This window comes from Hemicordylus capensis, chromosome 3, assembly GCF_027244095.1.
Source record: "Hemicordylus capensis ecotype Gifberg chromosome 3, rHemCap1.1.pri, whole genome shotgun sequence".
NCBI classification, from domain to species: domain Eukaryota; kingdom Metazoa; phylum Chordata; class Lepidosauria; order Squamata; family Cordylidae; genus Hemicordylus; species Hemicordylus capensis.
Genome location: NC_069659.1, coordinates 119,392,075 through 119,414,182, shown reverse-complemented (window position 1 = coordinate 119,414,182; position 22,108 = coordinate 119,392,075). Strand labels below are relative to the sequence as shown.

The 22,108-nt window shown below is 42.9% G+C and overlaps 1 protein-coding gene across 3 annotated transcripts in view; it reads right to left on the bottom strand.

The window, feature by feature from the left end:
- The window catches only part of ARHGAP6 (Rho GTPase activating protein 6), a 404,943-nt gene that overhangs the window by 151,092 nt on the left and 231,743 nt on the right, over positions 1–22,108 (bottom strand). Inside the window, exon 1 of one of the 3 annotated variants that reach the window (XM_053310320.1) lies at positions 15,617–16,091. The exons of the other annotated variants lie outside the window; for them this stretch is intronic. Coding sequence (XP_053166295.1) covers positions 15,617–15,703 — 87 coding nt within the window. The 5' untranslated portion in view covers positions 15,704–16,091. Of the gene's footprint in view, positions 1–15,616; positions 16,092–22,108 lie in introns of those variants that run through there. 3 annotated transcript variants of the gene reach the window in all.

Below are 22,108 nucleotides of genomic sequence, written 5' to 3'. Positions count from 1 at the left end.
CCCTCACCATCTATACTGAGACTTCAGAGAAAGAGGGATGAAGAAAACACCAATAAGATGACTGGCTTTGTTTGAGTAGAAATAAAGAAATGAGCTCTGCATGCTCCTATCAAATCTCTATTTCAGCTAGAATTCAGTAACTCTGATGTGCAGTTAGTCTTCACCAGGCAAACAAATGCCTTGCTTTAAAATCTACCAGATCACACCCAATAGACCAGGGCTGCACAACTCAAATGCCCTAGTGGGCCAGAACCATCCACAAGTTGGTGTGCAGGGGCCGCAGTCACATTTTTAGCACATTATGACATTATAATTAAATATTATTAACTACTTGTGGCTCTATTTCCCCTGTCAATTGACCCATAGTTTCAACCAAGGATAGTGGCCAGAGAACAGGTCCTGTCCCTGCTCAATCAGTGAGGCCCCTAGAGTGCATGCCAGCCCCAAACAAATGCTAAGTGCTCTCCTCTCCTTAAATTGTTGCTTTCAGGCTGCAATGCTAGGCATGCTTACATGGGAGTAAGCCTCACTGGGTACACCATGGAGCATATTACTGAGAAAGCATGTACAGGATGGCGCTATAAGGCAGTATCCAGCTTCTGTATTGCTGCAGGATACCTGGGGGCCAGTAAAATAGCCCCTGCGGGCCAAATCCGGCCCCTGGGCCTTATGTTGTGCAGGCCTGCAATAGACAAATGATTACAATCTTAGATGTGGCAGTAATGAAACTAACATTAGTTGGGAAGCGGGGAGACATACAAATCGTAAAAAAGACTGTGCAATTCTCTGGGTAACCTAAGGAATATTTCCAAGGAAGCACTTCAATATTTCCAAGAATGGAGCAAAGTACAAGCCAGGGCCCATAATGCATATTGCCATAAAAGTCAGCACACTGTCATTTATATGCAACTAGAAACACAGAACAAACTAACACTCTTGCTTATCCATGAAGCTCATTGGCTGACCTTGAACAATCACTATATCTCAGTCTAACTTCGCTTACAGTCCTGTTGTGAAGATACAAATGCAGTGCAGGAAGAGAGTAGTAAAAATGGTAAGACTGGGGAGAGAAGAAACATGTATAATATCCTAAGCTCCCTGGAGGAAGGGTTGATAAAAATCAAGCAAATAAATTATATTCTCCTAAACCAAACTCCTATCTATTTGAAAGGATCAAGGCAGTTTAATGAGCACATTTTTTTGGTTCATCTAAAACACCGGCTCTCACAAGATATTATACATACTCCACTTATCAGAAAAACCTCCTATCATGACACAAGCTGAATTACAAAGCAGTTGGCTGTAAGCATGTGTAAAAAAACAAACACTCCTCCATTTTGATTAATATTTGCATACCTGCTTGCATGAGAAATTTCTCTCACTAAAACACCATAAAAGTATGGGGGAAAGGTAAAACAGGTAAGCGAGTAGTTATGAGGGAAAGCCACCTAATGGTGCAGAGGGGAAATGGCTTGTCTAGTGAGCCAGAGGTTGACTGTATTGGGTAGCAGTGATATAGGAAGATGCTGAAAGGCATAATCTCATATTGTGCAGGAGATGGCAATGGTAAACCCTCCTGTATTCGATCAAAGACAACCACAGGGCTCTGTGGTCGCCAGGAGTCGACCGACTCGACGGCACACTTTACCTTTAAGTCATTATGACAGCAACAAAGACATCCAATTAATGCAGATTCTGCAGTTAAGGTTATAGGGGCATTTTTGAGGGAATGTAGCTGATGTTATCTTCCAGTTTTCCAATTCTGGCTGCTGAATAGTGATCTAACTTTTTATCCTTTCAGAATTGCCATTATGAAGGACCAGAAAGTGCTAGCATGGTGTTTTGTTTTGTTTTCAACAAGTCTGCAAATTTCAAGTTATTTGCACTTAAAAATAAAGGTAGAAATCTTTGCTAGAATACTGATTCAGTGGTGTCTAGTGGTGACCAAATGCTCCTCTCCACAAAAGACCAGTAGTAGTAGTAGTAGTAGTAGTAGTAGTAGTAGCAGTTGTAGTAGTAGTAGACCTCCATGCTGTTGTACTTGACACAATTTCTAAGAAGTATATCTAAACAGATTCAAACTTCACATATTTTATAGAATTCAATCTCCAATTAAAAGCAACAAGTTTATGTCTACTGGATGTAGTTATATATTCATCATGCTCATAAAAACATTCAAATTATATTAAGCACATGCAGGTAGTGTGCTAATTAATGAGAGCCTGTGTGTGTGTGTATAGATAGATTCTCTCTACAAATCAACCCAGCTTTTTGCCTCATAGAGGCATTCCAAGAGGCCCTATCTATGAGAAAGTTGAAATTCAATACATGGAAGAGATTAGTCATACCACTTTCCTGTGAACATGGCTTACAATAAGATTAGCTTAAAGTAAATTAAGCCCAAATAATAATGGAAAGTGAAAACATATTCAAGTAATAATGGCGTAACAGCATTGCCCAGTTATTTTAAAGTACTTGCAAACGTGACTAGCTTAAGGACAATTTGGAGACACACTCAAAGAGAACATCAGCTGCAGTTTATTTATTTCAAATATTTATATCCTGCCCCTCCAGCACAATGCTGCTTGTGACAGCTCACAAAAGTCATAAAATCACAGGCAGCAGAGCACTATAAAGTTGGGGAAAACAAGCTTAAAACCAGGTGTAAAAATCCGATACAAACAGTGAGTAAAAGCTCCTCTGGGACGGCACTCCAAGGCTGAGGGGCCAAAACTGGGAAAGCTCTGTCTAGTCCCTGCCAAGCAAATTTAAGTCAGTGGTGAGGCTGCAAGCAAACTCTGTGATGTGGAACAAAAGATCCTGGCAGATTTAAATGGGCAAACACGATCCAACAAGTATCCTGACCCCAAAACACGTGGGTCTTAAATCCAGCCCTTTGAATCTAGCGCAGAAGCAACCTGGCAGCAGTGAAACTGCCACAGAATGGGTGCAATACTTGTCAAGTGAAGTATTGACAAGTTCAGCTTGTCCAGAGTGCAGCAGCACTCTGGACAAGCTGAAGCTTCCAAACTGTCTTCAACAGCACATGTAGAACGAATTGCTATATTCCAATCTGGATCCAACAATGCATGGATGTCTGAAATAAAGTATGATCTCCAAGCAGTGTAACAGTTGGTATACCAATTGTAGCAGGGAAAAGGCACTCCTGAACACCACTGCCACCTGTGTCCCCAAGAAGAGCATTCGGTCCAGGAGACATAGGTGGTGGCAGTTGTGCATTGAGCAGACATCCAATACCTGCAGTACATTTGCATGGTGGTGCTTATTCTATACCATTTCACCAGCATCACCTTCATGCATGTCCATACTACATACAGGAACGACATCGTTCATTTATCAATGTTTGTGCAGCAAACAACTTGGAAAATGGGTATATCCTTTAACAAGAAAGGTTTCTCTCATTTTGTTTCATCACCAAAGATCCACACCAGTCATACAACTCCATTGAGGCTCTTCACACGATTAGTGCGAAGAGCCTCTAAGGGGTTTGTGGGGAGAGCGGGCTTATCCCTGGGCTTAGCCCGTTCTCCCTACAGACGAGCAGACAGTCTGCTCTGGGTGGCGACAGAGGCCACCCACATGACTGCTGGCTCTGTCACGGAGCTGGCCAGGGCTGGGGAGTTCGGGGGCTGTGTGGGCCCTGGAAGCTCCAGCATGCCCTGCGCAAGTGCGCAGGGCATACTGGAGAGACCCCCGAGCTGTGAGACTGCTTTTCAGCTTCCTGGTCGGGGGTCTCCTCATGAGTAGCCGTGGCACGTAGCCGCACCGTGGCAACTCACGAGCAAAAAAACCTGGGTTTGTGGAGCCCTTGCTCCGCAAACCCGGTTTAAGGGGAGGGTTACTTTGGCAGGTCAACCACCTGGAGGCCACCAGGCTCGCCTGCAAGCCCATTGGTTCAGACGGTCAGGCAAAATCGGGCTATGCTCTCCTAGCCCAATTTCGCCTTATCGTTGTAATAGCCTCATTGTTTATCTGGAGTCTGTACCCAAATATAATTCATTTAGTCATAGCTTTCCCATGCTACTACAACAAATATTTATATATCACTTTTCTCAAAGCATTTTATACAGAATAAATAAATAAGGTGGATCCCTGTCCCAAAAGAGATCACATTCTAAAGAGAAATGTAAGACAGGCACCAGCAATAATCACTCAAGGGATACTGTGCCGAATAGGGACAGTTATTCTGTCCCTGCTAAATATAAAGGAACCATCACCTTGAAAGGTGCCTCTTTGCTCGGTTAGCCATATTCTCCATTCTCAGGTAGAAGGTAAGCCAATTAAAGATATCTTGTTTGAGTTACAAGAATGAATTTTCACAATAGTGTGCTATTAAAATACATTTAACTGCAGGAACGTATTTCACAGCAGAAATATGTTCAAGCAGAAATCAAGACTTGTGTTGCTGAAGGGGAGCAAAAGGATGGTGGAGACTATTTCTGGAAAAGTCTTGGCCTCTGCTGCTGGCCAACAAAGACTTGGCATAGTGACGCAACAAGCAAGTTCCACTAGAGAGAGGAAATGATACCCATGCTTGCAATTTTTAGTGGCAGTTTCGTGGTCTGTAGAAGATCTGCTTCTATCTCAACTGACAGACCATTCATTGTCAAGGGTTTTTTTTAAACCCTCATAAATTTGGGTCCTTGTAGGTATAAATGCTGGATTTCGCATACAATACTCATAGGAAATCCTTTCAACTGTATATTGCTGATAACTATACTGTTCTTTAACTACAGAACATTTTTTTAAAAACTCATCTAAATAAATATCAGCCTCTTCCCAAGGGAGCTTGGGCATGGGCACACCCTTAAAGCTGGTGAACTTAAGCTAGATCAGTTAAGATTTATTTGGAACTCTTCAAGTTTTTGTGAGAGGGCTTAAATCAGCAACTAGTTTTTTCAAATGACACATTGAGAAGGAAGAGAATATGCTATGGCCCCAAATCACACCTCCCAAAGTGATCTGCCAGCACATCTAACTGCCACAGCCACTAAACCTTCTGCAACCCCACTTTAAACTGTGCTGACTTCTAGTGATCAAGATGACATTCCTTAGGGAGGCAGTTTTAGAGCAGGATGGCAGTTTTCTAAATTAGTAAAATGTAGTTATCAAAAAATTTACACGAACTATGCCCTCTTAGATTTTGCAAATGTTTTACTGACTTGACCAAAACATTTTATCAAATTTCCATCATTGTTTAAAAATGTGAACTAGTATCAGTGGGAAACTTGATTTAAATCAGCTTTTTCTCTTTGAGATTTAAATCACCCTGATTTACTCAATTTACACTCTATGAAGAATGCCTAAGACCTCCCATCAAGAAGCACTGCTAATCAAAGTCCTGCATTTGAGCACTAACACTGTAATCTATGAAATATATACAGTTTGGATGTTCTTTAAGCTATTTCAACACATTCGAGTTTGGATCATCATCAGGCCACTACACAAGATCAATCAAACACATTAATCCTATTAAAATATTTTTATTATGCTTTCACTGCCAGCCATGTTTATCCACAAGTTTGCAAACACACATTTCCTTTGTAGTTTAACAAAGTAAGGAAAAATCCTGCTTAAACTCCTAGTATTTTGTGTTGCAATATTTTCCTCTAAAAAGGAATCTGTAAAAAGAGGGTGATTAGGGCCCTGGTAACCTCCTTTTCCCAAGGAGCAAATTTGACATCAGTGACACAATGCTACATCAGAATGGAAATGTAAACTTTGTTCATTCAGGTTAATTGTGGTGTTTGCTCACCCAGTGCTACCGAAAACGTTCTTTGTGAGCCAAGCTCAACATCTCATGAAATAGTCTTCAAGTAATAAGCAGTGTAGTTATAAATATAAACAAGTTTATTTCTCATTAAGATATTGATCTATAACCTACAAAATAAATGTTGACCAGTGGCCACTATCTAACCTAGAGTTTCACATGTTTATGTCCACTGATTAAACCTTACTCACCACCTTTCAATACATAAGAAGATCCACAGGATGGCTCACTTTGACAAGTTACAAATAGGTACAGTACTGTTAGTGTCAGACACACAATTCCATTTAGCATGGGTATAGCTCTAGCTTCAAGAAGTCAATATGTTTTCATAGCAACAAAAACGTTAGCGATAAAACTGGGTTTTCCCTTATATACACACACACTAATTATGAGCAGCATTGCGTCATGTTGCAGTTTAACAAGTTGTTACTGTAAATTTCATTTTTTCTAACCAAGGTGACATGGGCTCTGCAGCAGAGAAATATACTTCATGAACCTATTACAGCTATCACCAATGACAACCAGTACAGACAATATATCCCTAATTTCTAGGAATTATAATAATAATAATCATCCATTCATTATTTTGGTTTAAGGCTCTTGAAGGATCATGGGTCCATAGAAATTCTGTAACTTTCCACTACAGCTTGGAAAGCAGTAAAATAGTAGAAATACACTGAATTTTGCAGCCGAATGTAAATGGTCAAGTACACCTCAATTCTGAAATATGATCAAGACTTTAACTACGGTTTTCGGAGGATGTGTCAAACCATGGAATATAAGAGAGTCTCCTCATCCACAGAATGTATTTATTGTTGCTGAATAACTGTGCCCATCTTTCACACATCTGGGATTACAAGAAGGAATTCTGACCTCTGCCAGCCACATTTAAGAAATTAAATTCTAGAATTAAATTATGCTGTTCAGAATCTTCAGCAATTGCTTGCAGATTTGGTTGCAAGAGATCCCAAATCATTTGAAACTGGAATGTGTAGTAAGCACTAGATAAAAAAGCAAAGAGCAGAATTTTAGGCCTAAAGGCAAAACAATACAAGTAGTTCCAATCACATGGAGGGATGAGTTCCAAATTATCTGCAACAACTCAAGAAATAAAACTGAAGTTCATGTATATAATTCATTCACATACAGAGTACTCAAAAGAAGAACTCTGTTTGGGATCACTGAGAAAGAAACAAAGCAAACTCAGATTGAATTCTATAATATAAATCCATAGCGCAAATGTTACCAGAGCACCACCCAGCCATCTCTGAGTCCCAATTCTAGCCAAATCAAGTTGTCATGTAGTCCAGAGCTTGTGTCTTGAGCATTGGCCTCCATTTCAGGCAACAGAGACTGTCATGTAGATGGATTGTGCTTTAAGCTTGAGAAAAGTGGGATCCACAGCCAGTGTGCTCTTGCATCTTTAATCAGTGCTAACCTGGCAATGTGATCAACATTCCCTATCACTGACTGAACTGCTGCACCCAGAGCTTCTCACCTCTGCATTCCCATGAACTTCATAACATGAGTGGCATATCTGCCCTCCCGTCTATTGTTCCTTAGAAAGCCCCTGTTCAAGAACTGCCCTCTCTTTTGTTTCCTTTTGTCTAAGCTTTTTGAAACTGGACCTCAAGCCCCAGAGGTCCATGTGCTTCCAGGATTGCTGGTGAACACTCTTCCCAATTTTATTATTATTATTTATTTACACAGTCAGACAGGTGTTATTGACTGGTTTGTTTTATCCAGACATCGAGTCCTTCCCAAGGACCTGGGATGGCTGAATTTCATTGTCAATGTTGTTGCTGTTGTTATAGATATCGTCGCAGAATATAGGCTGTTCCCAGTAAAGCTGCTTTTTGTAATTGGCTGATGGTGATTTCTGTGGCCCCTATGGTGTTGAGGTGCTCTTCAAGGTCTTTTGGAACTGCACCCAGGGCGCCAATTACCACTGGGATTATTTTGGTCTTCTTCTGCCACAGCCTTTCAATTTCAATTTGTAGATCTTTGTATTTGGTGATTTTTTCTATTTCTTTTTCTTCTATTCTGCTATCCCCTGGTATTGCTATGTCGATTATTTTGACTTGTTTTTCTTTCTTCTCGACTACAGTTATATCTGGTGTATTGTGTGGCAGATGTTTGTCTGTTTGTAGTCGGAAGTCCCATAATATTTTTACATCTTCATTTTCTTCAACTTTTTCAATTTTATGGTCCCACCAATGTTTGGCTATAGGTAGGCTGTATTTTTTGCAGATGTTCCAGTGTATCATCCCTGCTACCTTGTCATGCCTTTGTTTGTAGTCAGTCTGTGCGATCTTCTTACAACAGCTGATCAGGTGGTCCATGGTTTCATCTGCTTCTTTACAAAGGCGGCACTTGCTGTTTGTGGTGGATTTTTCAACTTTAGCTCTTATTGCATTTGTTCTTAGTGCCTGTTCTTGTGCAGCCAGTATTAAACCCTCTGTTTCTTTCTTCAAGTTGCCATTCCTAAGCCATTGCCAGGTCTTGCTGATGTCTGATTTTCCACTTATATTGTGCAAATATTGACCATGCAGGGGCTTATTTTTCCATTTTTCTGCTCGGTTCTTGACTTGTTCTTTCTTGTAGGCCTGCTTTGTCTCATTGGTGTTGAATAGTTTTGCGTTATTGACCATTTGAAGTGCATCTTCTTCACTGTCCTTGATATATTCTTCAAGGCCTCTTTTCTCCTCCTCTACTGTTTGATGGACTTGCAGCATTCCTCTTAATTCGATTTCTTTACCACCTTTCCAAAAATGCAATATAGCCAAGCACCTGCCTCCGTGCTTCCAGAACCCTGAACAAACCCTGCTTGGAACCTGGTGCACAATGGACCCCAGTGTTTTAGAACTCACTGGAAGAAGTGCCAGCCCAGCAACCACCAACCCATTCCTCCCAGTGAAGGCCTTACCACAGTAGAAGCCAGATCTCCAATCCACAATTAAACGCTCACTTTTCATCACACTCAGTAGAACAGATTCCTATCTCTTCACAAGCTTCTTATTCTCACTTTTTAGCCTACTTTCCTTAAGATTAGTAAATTTATGCGATTACCCAGCTTTCTGTGTATGTGTCCCTGTCAACTTGGCAATACGTGGACCGATTTGAACCAAATATAGTACAGATGTAGGGACACCTCAATGGCATAGTTTGTGATGTCATCAACCCCAGTTCAAGATGGTGGACACATGAATGTTTGAGGCGCAAGTGGGCCAACCTATGAACCGCTTACCTGATTTTAACCATAATTGGAACAGCTGTAGGGACACCTCAACAGCAGGGTTTGTGATGCCATCCACCCCAATTAAAGATGGCAAACATGTGAATGTTTGAAGTGGAAGTGGGCTAACTTGTGAAGATAGTAATTATCAATTTAGATTATAGTGGAAGGAAAGTAGGTAGATTAGTTCTAAAAGAACCTTTGGTTTACTTTTAACTTTCCTCAGAAGCACTGCGAGGGTCATCACTCACTCTCGTTCCTCCCTCTCTTCATGAACAATCTTCAACTTGCTGCCTCAGTCAAAACAAAATACCTGATTATTGTGGTAGTCTTTCAACAAAACTTATTTTTGTTTAGAAAATGCCTGGCCTGTTGACTCTGTTTGCTTGAGATACTTTGACGACATGTCACTATCTGGACCCAATCCAAAATTATATAATCTTGCTGGTTTGTTGCTAGTTAATCTGGACCTGCTCTACTGGATGGATAGCTGCCTGTTCCCCAGCTGATAGAGTTGTCCACAGAAGGTCTGATGGTCTCCTAGCATCAGAAATGATTTAGTATTCCTAGACCTGTGTGCTATGCACACAGGTATACAAGAGACAGGTATGAGAAAGCATAACAGATGTACAACTTGAGTAATGTATAAATCTAAAGGCTAGAGCAGAAAAATTGTATAGAAGGAAACCAATAATACTAGGTTATGAATCAAGTTTTATATGAAGGGACAAAAATCACTAAGGCAGGGGATTCTCTGAGTCAGGTTGAGTACCTCTAGTCAATCTTGGATTTATTTATATTGGATGCAAAGGCCTATAGCTACACATAATGAATAAACTTGGTTTATCATGAGGAGGGCTACATTCTTCCTAAAAGCCTGGAATCTGGAGGTGCTTCTGAGCACAAAGTTCTCCCTGAATGCCCAGGTGGCAGCTGTGGCCAGGAGTGACTTTGCCCAACTTCTATTACTGTGTCAATTCTACCTGGACTCAGCAAGCTTGGCTTCAGTAACCCATACTCTCCTTATACCCAGACTTGACTTTCACTGCAATATACTCTAAGTGGAGTTGCCTCTGAAGATAATTTTGAAGCTACAGTTAGTAGAACATAGTTCCCAGGATGTGGGCTGAGGCCAGCTAAATAGTCCATATCACTTACAATATAGCAAAGTGAGAGTAGATGTTTTACTGCAAAGGAGTAGCTTTTTATGGGAACACTGTCTGTTGATAGCCCTTGATAAGGATTTTGGATTGTAAATCCAAAACACACTGGGCCAATACAAACATATTGTGACTTTAAAGCCCTACATGGTCTTGGACCAGGTTACTCGAAGGATGGCATACTATTCCCATACAAATCTGCTTTTGATTTCAATGGTGCTTAACTATGAAAAACTAGTCTGGTATGAAGGCGCTATGGCTATGGCTTCAGACATTGTTAAGAACAATGGGTTCAGTGAACCCATGATTCTCTTAACCATCCCTTGACACACTCCAAGACAAGCCAGAGCTGTAGTCTCAGAGGCTACAAGGGGGTGGAAACTGGCTATGTGGGCTTCCTAGGAACCCAGGAAGGAAAGCCACGCCAGTCAAAGGACTCTGAGCAGCAGCAGAAGCTTCCTCCCTTAATTCCAGTTTGGGCAATTTACCCAAACTAGATGACATGCTCCAGCCACCGGACTCTTGGTTTGGTAAATGAACCTTACTTATAACTGAGGGTTCAGTCAGAGACTGGGGGTGGGAATTGGAACCACGGTTGGGTCACAGAATCTCAATTCCAATGGTTTGAATGTCACGGGGGTGGGGTGGGGGCAACCTGTGGTGATTTTGCCTCAGGTTTTCCATGATATCCAAAGGCAGCCTATATGTCTCTATTATTGTATCCCAAGAATGCATTAGGGGTTTTTTTAAGCAGATACATCACCTTGTGGCTCATGTTCAACTTGTCATTCACTAAAACACCTAGATCTTTAGCATGTGCTGCTGAACCAGGTTTCCCTTATTTCATGCTGTTCAGTTATCTCTAAATGCAGAACTTTACATTTATACCTGTTAAGCTTCATCTTCCTTGCTCTAAGCAACAATTAAACTACCAATATTTATATGACCCATATATGCACTCATATCCAAATATATCACACTGTTCTCACAAAAACATAGAATATACTTTGCTCAAAGGTTTATAGGTGATTAAGCAACTTTCCATAGAAAAGTTCCTAATGTACATGTGTTATAGACAGGGCTCAAGAAATCCACTAGTCTACTTCTCCAAGACCTGTGATTAAATTATGCCTGATGAGCAAAAAAAAAATCATGATATGTACCAACATAGAACCGTTTGACAAGTAAAATACTTTGTCTGGCTAGTGAACTAAGCGCCCCCCCCAAAAAAAGGTCCCAGGTTATAGGAATGAAATCTTACTGTTAAGAGCTTTGCTGAATCAATTTTATATGAACGTCAGCCTGAGTGGAAAACAATTAAACTTTTCAGACACTGTGATGACAGCAGTCCATGTCACATATAAGCACTGATCAGGAAAGCCACTTTGTTTTTGGTTTAAATCAGCACCACCCAGCTGATTTTATAAGCAGTTGATCCTGCTACTCACCCCACATACCTTCTCCAAGATGTATTCTATTTTGACACAGGAGACCTATCAAGAAATAATTGAAGGCTACCTCTGTGTATACAGATGGATAAGTGAATAAGTGCTGGGTTTTTGCTTTGTTTTTTTAGTTTATTGAGGCATAACTATTGTTGCAGATTGCTTGGCACAAAATGCCAAGCTTTCAACAGATATTATGAAACAATCGTTATTTTTGATTACCAGTTAAAAGAAAGGAATAACTTGTGGCCAGAGATGAGGAAGATCAGCAACAACAGAACTAATGTGCTCTGCAACATTCTTGTATATTTTAAAACTACTTTAAGTCCACAAATCTGCAGGGCTAGTGCTTCCTAGCATCATAAAACACTCTTCATAAATTTAGGAAAGTTTATTACGGCCCTCCAAAAATCTTCCATAAAAGTAAACTCTATAGATGGACATACAACTTCCAAAATTTTATGTTAAAGCCTATGAAATAATAAAAGCAATATTTCCTAAGTATATTCTCCACTTTAATCACAAACCTGTCATACCTGAAATAAAACCTGAAATGCAAATAGTTATGCAGGGTATCAGATACACAAGCATTTTGCCATCATTTCCCGTGGAATGATGCATTATTCCAATATGATGCAATGGAGCAATGTCGGATCAGATCCATTGTCATGATCTGTGCACAGCCCTAGTAAATAGCAACAATGACTTTTACCAGCAGCCATTTTATTATTGTTGAATGTTAAATCCATAGTATGCACCCATGCTCTAATCATACTATGTCAAAACAAAGCCTTCGGAGAGCAATTTAATCTATCATTCTATCATTAGTTATCTTTCCACAAAAGTACTGAAAGTACTAGACTGAATATTAGATACCTTCTAATATTAGATAGTAGATAGTTTTTGTTTTCTTTTGAATGGTAGGTCCCAAGCTATAGAAACAAAAATAAATAAATAAATAAAAATACCTGATTAATGTACAGAACAGAAAATTCTTTATCCCCATCACCAAAAGTGTATTTAGGTTATTTTCTCATGATCACTTTGACAGTTAACCTGTCAACATAGGATTGACTCAATAACTCTTCACAAGGAAAAAAATTCTTGATTAACATATGGAAAGAGTGCTCCACCGGAATAAAAAAGTCATGTGGATTTTGCATTCTCTTGTGGGTTATTTTTTAATGTGCATTGTCTTGTACCTAGCATTCTCTTGTCGAGAAAAACCAATTACATCAGAATCTACCTATTCCTGCAGCATAAAGTCATACTAAACTGGTGCTGAAGCAGTTAAAGTTATATCCATCTCCCAGAGGTCAAATTGAAAAGGCACCCCTATCAGACTGAACAGCTGAATTCCAATGCTCATAACAAAGCAGAATTGACTGTGTTCTCTTTTTTCCTTCAACTGATCTTTTGCATAATTACACTAACAGGAACATTTAAAAAAAATTACTTAAATATTTACAGATTGATAGGGAAACAGAGATAAAGCAGTTGGCTTTTTGAAAAACCAGCTACAAATGCTCTTCAGACTAGCAGAAAGGAAGTGGTTTCTCAACTGCTCAACTTCCGAAGATCGAAATATAATGCAGTCTTATGACATGAAAGCCTAAGAACGAAAAAGGAGCTTCTTATTGACAATACTTTCAAGTATCAGTGATTCATCTTTTTATTAGATGAGAAGAGAAAAGATCTCCAATTCCAGTCTCATCACTACCTCTTAGGAACATAATATGACATCTTAGCACCAGCAGTCATGATTCAACTGGAAGTTAAAGCTGCTATGCTACACAGAGAACTATTACATATTGTGTTTTTTAAAAAAAACTATTTATATCCCACTCTTCAATGTAAAACATTAGCAGGGTGGCTTTCAGTTTCAACTATAACATCTATCTATATACTTATTTTTCTAAGACGGGCGATGTGTGGGGACGTGGCAGAAAGGAGGCGATTGGCTGACAGAGTGGGGGGAGGCGAGTTGGGAGGGAGTTTGCCAGCTGGGGTCAGCTGCATGAAGGCACTGCATAAAGCGGAGGGGTGGCAGGGAGGCCGTCGTTACTGCCCACCCGCTACACCCGCCGTCGGGAGGGAGCTTGCCAGCTGGCTCATGAAGCAGGGAGTTCTGGGAATGGGGACAGAAGGAGTTGGTGGTGGTGCTACATAAAGCACCAGGAAATCCGGTGGAAGGGGGCGGATGGCGGTTTGCTGCCTCAAAATGAGCCAAGGAGCTTGAGACCAGCACGAGGTCACTGCGGAAAGCGGTTGTGCGGCAGGGAGGCCGTTGTTAGTGCCCGCCCACCACACCTGCTGGTGGAGAAATGGAGACTGAAGGACAGTTGGACAATGACAGGTCGACACAGGTGAATGAGAGAGTTGGGGGGGAGAACGCAAGCGAGAGAGCTGTCGGGGAGGAATGGTGCGTGGTGATGTGGCAGAAAGGAGGCAATTGGCTGACAGTGGGGGAGGAAGGAGGCGATTGGCTGACAGGGGGGAGGCAACTGGCTGACAGCGCCCAAGAGTTCGGAAAGAGAGAAGGAAGCAGCCGGAGAGGAGTGTGGGTGGCTGCTTCGGAAAGCCAGGGAGTGGGGGAGGGGGAGAGAGAGCCATTGGCAGGGGGGGAGAGAAATATTCTTTTCTTTCACTTTTTAAACTGGACGACACAAGACCCATTCAGGTTACATGTAGCACCTAGCTGTCACAGACAAGAAACATTTGAGTTTCTGATACAGCAGTTGTCTCCTACAATGAAGATCCCAAACCAGCTATTATAATTATTTGCATTTAGAATCTAGATATCGATAGAGTGAACATTGTTCTAGTATAGTGTATTCCTCTCTATGATTTACAAAAATCTCAGTGTTAGGCGCAATCCTACTTTGGTTGTTCCAGCCAAACATATGAAGTAGCTCCATTTCAGTTCAAGCAGAAGGGTGATTAACACATCTGCTTGTTGCAAGTACCTGTCGCCAATGACTCATTTTCATTTTTGACTGCCTGATAAGCTTTCGCAGAGCAACAACAACATGAATAAGAGAAACTGTTCAAGATGACCAATGCACATGCCTATGTTGTGTGTGTGTGTGTGTGTGTGTGTGTGTGTGTGTGTGTGTGTGTGTGTGAAGGTGGTTGGTCAAGAACTTGATACAATTCACGTTAGGAAGGTTTGTAGTTGTGCACGCAAAAGAGAAAATTTTGCTTGCTATCAACAATTCAAAAAACCCCTTACCAAGCCTGATCCAGCTCAGGGGGAAAAGAAGTTGCATCTGTGCAGATAGTTTGGAGAACTGACCCTTAAACACAAGCACAAGGGGGCAGGGGCGGGGGGAGAGAGAAGAAAAGTCGAGAGCACCGACAACACAAATTAACCATCGGAAGGACACGGAGAAGATGTTTGGCTTTGCTCTCCCCCTCTCTAGCAGCGCTCTACCCTCTCCAGATTCCTGAGCTGGAATCCTGCCGCAGTTCTAAAACGAAACGCTCCAGGCTCCCAATCCAGCTAGAAGTATTCCTCCCTCCTCCTCTTTCGAAGCCTAGATGGGGGGCTCAGGGACACTCTTTCGCAGCTAGCAGGTGTGTGCATAAGAGGAGGGAGAGGGAAAGGGAAGGAGCCTGCCCGCCCCGATACTCGCACGGACAACTATCGATCAGATACACACACTCATTCATTCACGCTAGTACAACTCCAGCATCGCAACGGTGTTCTGGGGTCTGAACGCCGGCTGGGGCACCAGTTAAATGCTGGAATTCTGCCAGGCTGAACATCTCTCGTCACTCTGACATATCCCCCTCCCCACTCCTGTCACTGTGAAGAAATACAAGCAACCTCTCGGAGTGGTGCGGGCGAGGGACACCCTTCTTTTCTCTATTAATCCCCCAGCGCAGCCTTCCTACTTTCTGGGCTCAAGGCAAGTCCAGAGCCGCCCCTCCGACCAGCCTCGCCTTCTTCAGCACGCTCTGCAGGTGAAGAAAAAGTGCTCACCGCATAATAAAGCGAGGGCTTCAGGGTCAACACCGGGTCCCCCATGGCCGGCGGGACGACCGCCAGATCCGTCCGGCGCTGCAGCATGGACTCAGGCACGCGCCCCGCTCCGCCTCAAATCGCCACAGAGCCGGGAAGGACAACACTGGAAAGCTCGAGTTGCGGCGGCGCCCCTCATAGCAACAAAAGCGGCAGCCCCCGCATCATCCACCGGATCAGAAAACTTTCTCTACGGAATCCGCGCCACGAAACTGGGACCGGGTTGGGGGGAGAGAACTGCTGTTGCTGCAACCGGAGGGCGGGGCGTGGGCTTTCTCAGTCCTCCTCCTCAGCCACGATTGGCTACCAGTCATTTGCGAAGGAGCGTCAAAAGCGCCTACAGCCTACAAACGATCTCGTCTCTTTGCAGCAACCGCTGCTGGAGCAAGGAACCAGCCTCTCCCGTCCCCAACCCAGAAATATCGGTGGTTGTTAGCAAAAAAAAAAAAAAAAATCCATCTCCCAGGTCTTCTTGGTCTGGCCGACTTCTGAGAATCACCAATATCGATGGTGTGGATGATGATGAAGCAGCTCCTCACTCAGAACAAATAAAAAAAATCATAGAATTCCATTATTACTTGTTTTGCTGTAGGTTTCCTTCTCTCAACAGCTAGATAAGAAATAAAAATGCAGCAGATAATTGCTCTTTTTCTTCTCTCGCCCAACTACTAAGAGCAGATGATCCCAACAGGAAAGCAAGGGATTACAAACAATGATTTTGCTTGTTTGGAAACCAGTTCAATTTCCACCTCTGCTCTCTGCACAGGAAGTTCAGTCAGGACCCTTGCCGGGGGTGGGTGGATGGGGCGCGGGATTGGGCAACCTAAGGTATATATGAGGTAAGAATTAAGGAAGAGGAGAGTTTTTTTGTTTGTTGGGTTCCATTTCAAGTATGAATAAGTGTGACGATATAGCCCAAACAGAGCTGTCTCTGTTAATGTAGGAGGTCCCTGTCTTCCTTCTCTGTCCTCCCATCCCGTTATAAACACACAGGTCGTACTATCATTAGCAAACTGGAAGTATAAACATAAGATCAGATATGTCTTAGCAGCATTAATGTTCTGGCTTTTGCAAAGTAAGCATTAGCCCTTGAGCAAGAAATGTTTGTCTATTTTTAAAGCTTTTAAATATATTTTCATATATGAAGTTTTCTCTACCCTTAGCCTTCAAAACAAGCCTAGTCACATTTACTCAGAAGTCTCACTGTATCGATTAGGCTTCCTCCTGCTATGTAAGCATGCAAGAATCGAAGCCTTAATCCTGAGGGTGCTTTCAAAGTTGACTAACATACCTTTTGTACTTTCTATATATGGCTCTTAGATATAAAAAGCTAGAACATACTAGGGGTGTACAAGCCTGCTTGTTTTGAGGTGGGCTTGATGGGTTTGAGATCGAACCAGACCAGCCTTTGCCAGTCCAAGTCCAAGCCAAACTAGTTTCGGGTCAAATCGAGCCAGCTTGAAGCTATAGTGGTAAAGGGGAATTTTGGGGATTCCCCTTTACCGTACAGGCAGGGAGGCTTTTGTACTTATAGAGCAGTGATGTAGTTGCAAATTCAGAAGTGTAGGCACTCTCTAGAATTAATAAATGACAGGGCATGCTGATGTTCACTGAAATGCACTGGTTCCTTCCAAAGGACCTTTAGAGTGCACATTTTCCAAAAGGCAAATTCAATGCATTCCATGGTCATTTGGAAGGAACCAGTGCATTTCAGCAAGCATTCCCTGTTATTCCCTCTAGAATAATGACATTCTAGTCACTATTCCTGACACTAGTCTACCTTAGGCCTGGCATGCTGATGGTCCCAGGTTCAATCCCTGGCAACATCTCCAGGTAGGGCTGGGAAAGACTCCGGTCTGAAATCATGGAGAGCTGCTGCCAGTTAGTGTAGACAATACTGAGCTAGATGCAAGGCCGGACTGGAGGCACTGAGAGGGCGGTGGAATGGATGTGCAGAGGGCGCCGGGTTTTGAGCAGAATGGGTACTTAAGGGTGGGAATATTCACTGTGGCTGTGGTGGGGCGCACTGGGAATATGCCCTGTGGACCAGTCCGAGCCTGGCTAGATGGACCTTGGAGGGAGAAAGGTACTGGTACCTGCAACACTATACCATTGGTACAGAGGGGGCATGGGGCGGTAGTGCCACACCTACCCCTGCCAGCGTCCCCTGAGTAGCCTCGGCCAGTTCAGGTCTCTGTGCAAGCGTGGAGGTTACTAAAATGGCCTCTGTGCAAGTGTGGAGTCACTAAAATGGCTTCTGTGCATGCATGGAGGTCATGTTAGTGTCTTCTATGCCTGTACAGAGGAGCTCCCGCTACCCTCCCTGGCAGCTCATACTTGTAAGTACATTTTTACTCCCCTCCAACCCCCTCCATATGTACTCAAGCCTCACTGCCCCATATTGGTAAAGGGGAATCCTCATCAGATTCCCTATACCTGTATAGCTTGGAGCTGGCTCAGTTCGAACTTGAATAGGGTTCGGCTCGACTGGGCCAAAACCAAGTCGAACCGGCAAATCCTGTTTTTTGCACACATCAATAACATACATTTGACTTTACAGAGGGCCCTTATTGGCTGTCTCTTCTGCAAAGCATCCTTCTGGATTCAACTTCCATGAAGGGTTTAGGAGGCACAGTTTTCTACTGGCTCCACTTGTTCCTGAAGGACTGATTCCGGAAAACAGTGCTGAGAGATTCCTGATTGGTGTCTTGGCCATTGGCCTATGGTACAACGGAAGGTTCCATTTTGTCCCCTATGCTTTTTAATATCTACATGAACCTGCTGGGGATGGTAATCAAGGAAATGGTTCTCATCATTATGCAGATGATGACCACTGCTTGATTCTGTATTTTATCTCAGGCTGGGGAGATTGTGAAGAACCTGAACTAGATGTGAGCATACAAACTGAAATTAAATCCAGCCAAGACAAAGGTCAAGGATTATTCTTCAAGAATTTCTGGTGATGTTGTGTTGGCTTATGCTAGTTGGAATGGAACTCCTCTTGAAGGGACAGGTCTGCATTTTGGGGGTTCTCCTGGACACCCAGATGGCAGCTTTTGGCCAGAAATACCTATAATCAGCTTTGGTTGACATCCCAGCTATACTTGTCGCTGGGCCAATCAGATTTGGCCATCACATCAAGGATAGATTACTTGAACATGTTCCCTCTGAGGTGCGCGCGCGCACACACACACACACATTTTTAAAATGTCCGCTCAGTTAATTTTAGATCCTGCTCAGGTTGAATCAGGAAGCCTTCACTCTGAATGCATATGAGCTGGCGGCATATGGAGGCGGACCTCTCTCGATGATCTCAATGTGTGGTGAGGATCATGAGAAGTCGCTCTCCCAGGTAACCCAGTCCTAAGCCATTTAGGGCTTTAAAGGTAATCACTAGCACTTTGTATTTTGCCTGGAAACCGATTGGTAGCCAATGCAATTGCTTTAAAACAGGCATAATATGGTCTCTCTGAGACACCCCAGAGACCAATCCAGCTGCTGCATTTTGAACCAAATGAAGTTTCTGAACTATATACAAAGGCAGCCCCTACCACAGAGTGCACCACAGTTCTAAGATCACTATCTTCAAGGAACGGATGCAGCTGTTATATCAACCGAAATTGATAGAAAGTACTCCTGGTCATAGCCTCAACCTGAGAAACCAGAGTGAGGCCTGGGTCTAGAAGCACTCCCAAGCGACGTACTTATTCCTTTGGGGGAGGGCAACACCATCCAGAACAGGAAGATCTATCACGTCCCTCGAACTATCACTAGGGATGTGCACAAACTCGCGCTCGGCCAGTTCAGTGGTGGGAGGGTGACCTTTAAGGAGCAGGGAGAGTTCTCATCCCCCACCCACTGCATTTCCTGCACTGGCACTGTCTCGAAAACCGCTGGTGCGGGGCAGCAGTGTACCTCCTTGCCACCCCGGTCAGTGTCGGACTGGAAGTAGCTGGTTCACATGTGTGACATGCACACGCGCACTGGCCATTTCCAGTCTGGCACTGACCAGAGCAGCAAGGAGGTATGCTGCTGCCCCATGCCAGCAGTTTTGGAGACAGCACTGGTGGTGGTGGTGGTGGTGGGGTGAGCATCCTCCCTGCTCCTTAAAAGTAACTCCCTCGCTGCCAAACCGGCCTGAACTCCAGACCTCTGAACCAGTTCGGCAGCCCAGAAAGAACCACCGAACTGGTTCGTGCACATCCCTACCCCTTACCATGGGTGCCTCTGTTTGCTTAGACTCAACTTCAATTTATTATCCCTCATCCAATCTATTAGTGCCTGTAAGCAGGCATTTAGGGGGTTATGCCATTTCCTGATGGTGATGTCACGGAGAAGTAGATTTGGGTGTCAGCATATCGATAACACCCTGCTCCAAATCTCCTGATGATCTTACCCAGCGGTTTCATGTAGATGTTAAAAAGCATCAGAGAGACAATAGAGCCCTGAGGGACACCAAACAATAGCGTTTCAGAGAGCAACTATCTCCGAACAAAACCATCTGGAATCTACCAGATAGAAATGGAACTACTGCAAAACAGTGCCACTTGATCCTAATTCCCTCAGACAATCAAGAAGGATACCATGGTTGATAGTACTGATAGCCTCAGAAAGGTCCAAAAGAACCAACAGAGTCACGCTCCCTCTGTCCATTCCCTGGTACAGAACATCCATCAGGCCGACCAAGGTTGTCTCCACCCCCATAGCCTGCTCTAAAGCCAGGTAAAATTTTATGTAGGTAAAAAGTAAAGTGCACAAATGTGCCTTTAGGATATGGGATACCAGCCTTGGCAACAGTACATGTTGTCCTAGGTAAAATGTGCCGGCAAGTCTATTTTGACTCCTGGCACCCACAGAGCCCTGTGGTTTTCTTTGGTAGAATACAGGAGGAGTTTACCATTGCCTCCTCCCTCACAGTTTGAGATACCTTTCAGCATCTTCCTATATCACTGCTGCCCGGTATAGTACCAGTGGGAATTTGAACTGGCATCCTTCTGCTTCTTAGTCAAGCATTTCCCCGCTGCACCACTTAAGGTGACTCCTAGCTGTCTTAGTGGTCTAAAAATGGAACAAGAGCTAGCAATATAATGCAACTGACAAAAACCTAATGCAGTCTTCAGCTATTTTAACTGAGGTATGGTTTCCAGATCATGAGAGTAATCATTCTTCTACTCTGTTCAATGTTGGTCAGACTTCACTTGGAATATTGTGTCCAATTTTGGGCACCATATTTATGAAGAATGTTGATTAACTGGAGCAGGTTCAGAAGAAGGCAGCAAAGATGGCGAGGAGTCTGGAAACCAGGTCTTAAATGAAATGGTAAAAGAAGCTGGGTATATTTCGCCCAAAGAAGATAAAACTAAGGGAAGACATGAAAGCCATTTTCAATGAATTTGTTCTCTGTCGCTCCTGAAAGTAGGACTAGAAGCAATGGGTTGAAATTGCAAGGAAGCTGATTTAGATTAGACATTGGGTGCAATTTCCTAACAGTATAAACTGTTCAACAGTTGAAAGGTCTGTCTTGCATGTTGGTGGCAGTGTTCCCTCTATCAGGGATTCCCAGATGCTGTTGACTACAACTCCCATAATCCCCAGCCAAAGGCCATTGCAGCTAGGGATTCTGGGAGTTGTAGTGAACAACATCTGGGAATCCCTTAAGGAATAGTGGTTGGTTGACTATCTTTCACTGTAAGTTTTCTGGCAGAGGCTAAATGACCATACAGGTGAAACTCAGAAAATTAGAATATCGTGCAAAAGTCCATTAATTTCAGTAATGCAAATTAAAAGGTGAAACTGATATATGAGACAGACGCATTACATGCAAAGCGAGATAAGTCAAGCCTTAATTTGTTATAATTGTGATGATCATGGCGTACAGCTCATGAAAACCCCAAATCCACAATCTCAGAAAATTAGAATATTACATGGAACCAAGAAGACAAGGATTGAAGAATAGAACAATATCGGACCTCTGAAAAGTATACAGTGTACTGTGCTTGATTGGCCAGCAAACTCGCCTGACCTGACCCCATAGAGAATCTATGGGGCATTGCCGAGAGAAGGATGAGAGACATGAGACCAAACAATGCAGAATTGCTGAAGGCCACTAATGAAGCATCCTGGTCTTCCATAATACCTCATCAGTGCCACAGGCTGATAGCATCCATGCCACGCCGCATTGAGGCAGTAATTGCTGCAAAAGGGGCCCAAACCAAGTACTGAATACATAAGCATGCTTATACTTTTCAGAGGTCCGATATTGTTCTATTCTTCAATCCTTGTCTTCTTGGTTCCATGTAATATTCTAATTTTCTGAGATTGTGGATTTGGGGTTTTCATGAGCTGTACACCATGATCATCACAATTATAACAAATTAAGGCTTGACTTATCTCGCTTTGCATGTAATGCGTCTGTCTCATATATCAGTTTCACCTTTTAATTTGCATTACTGA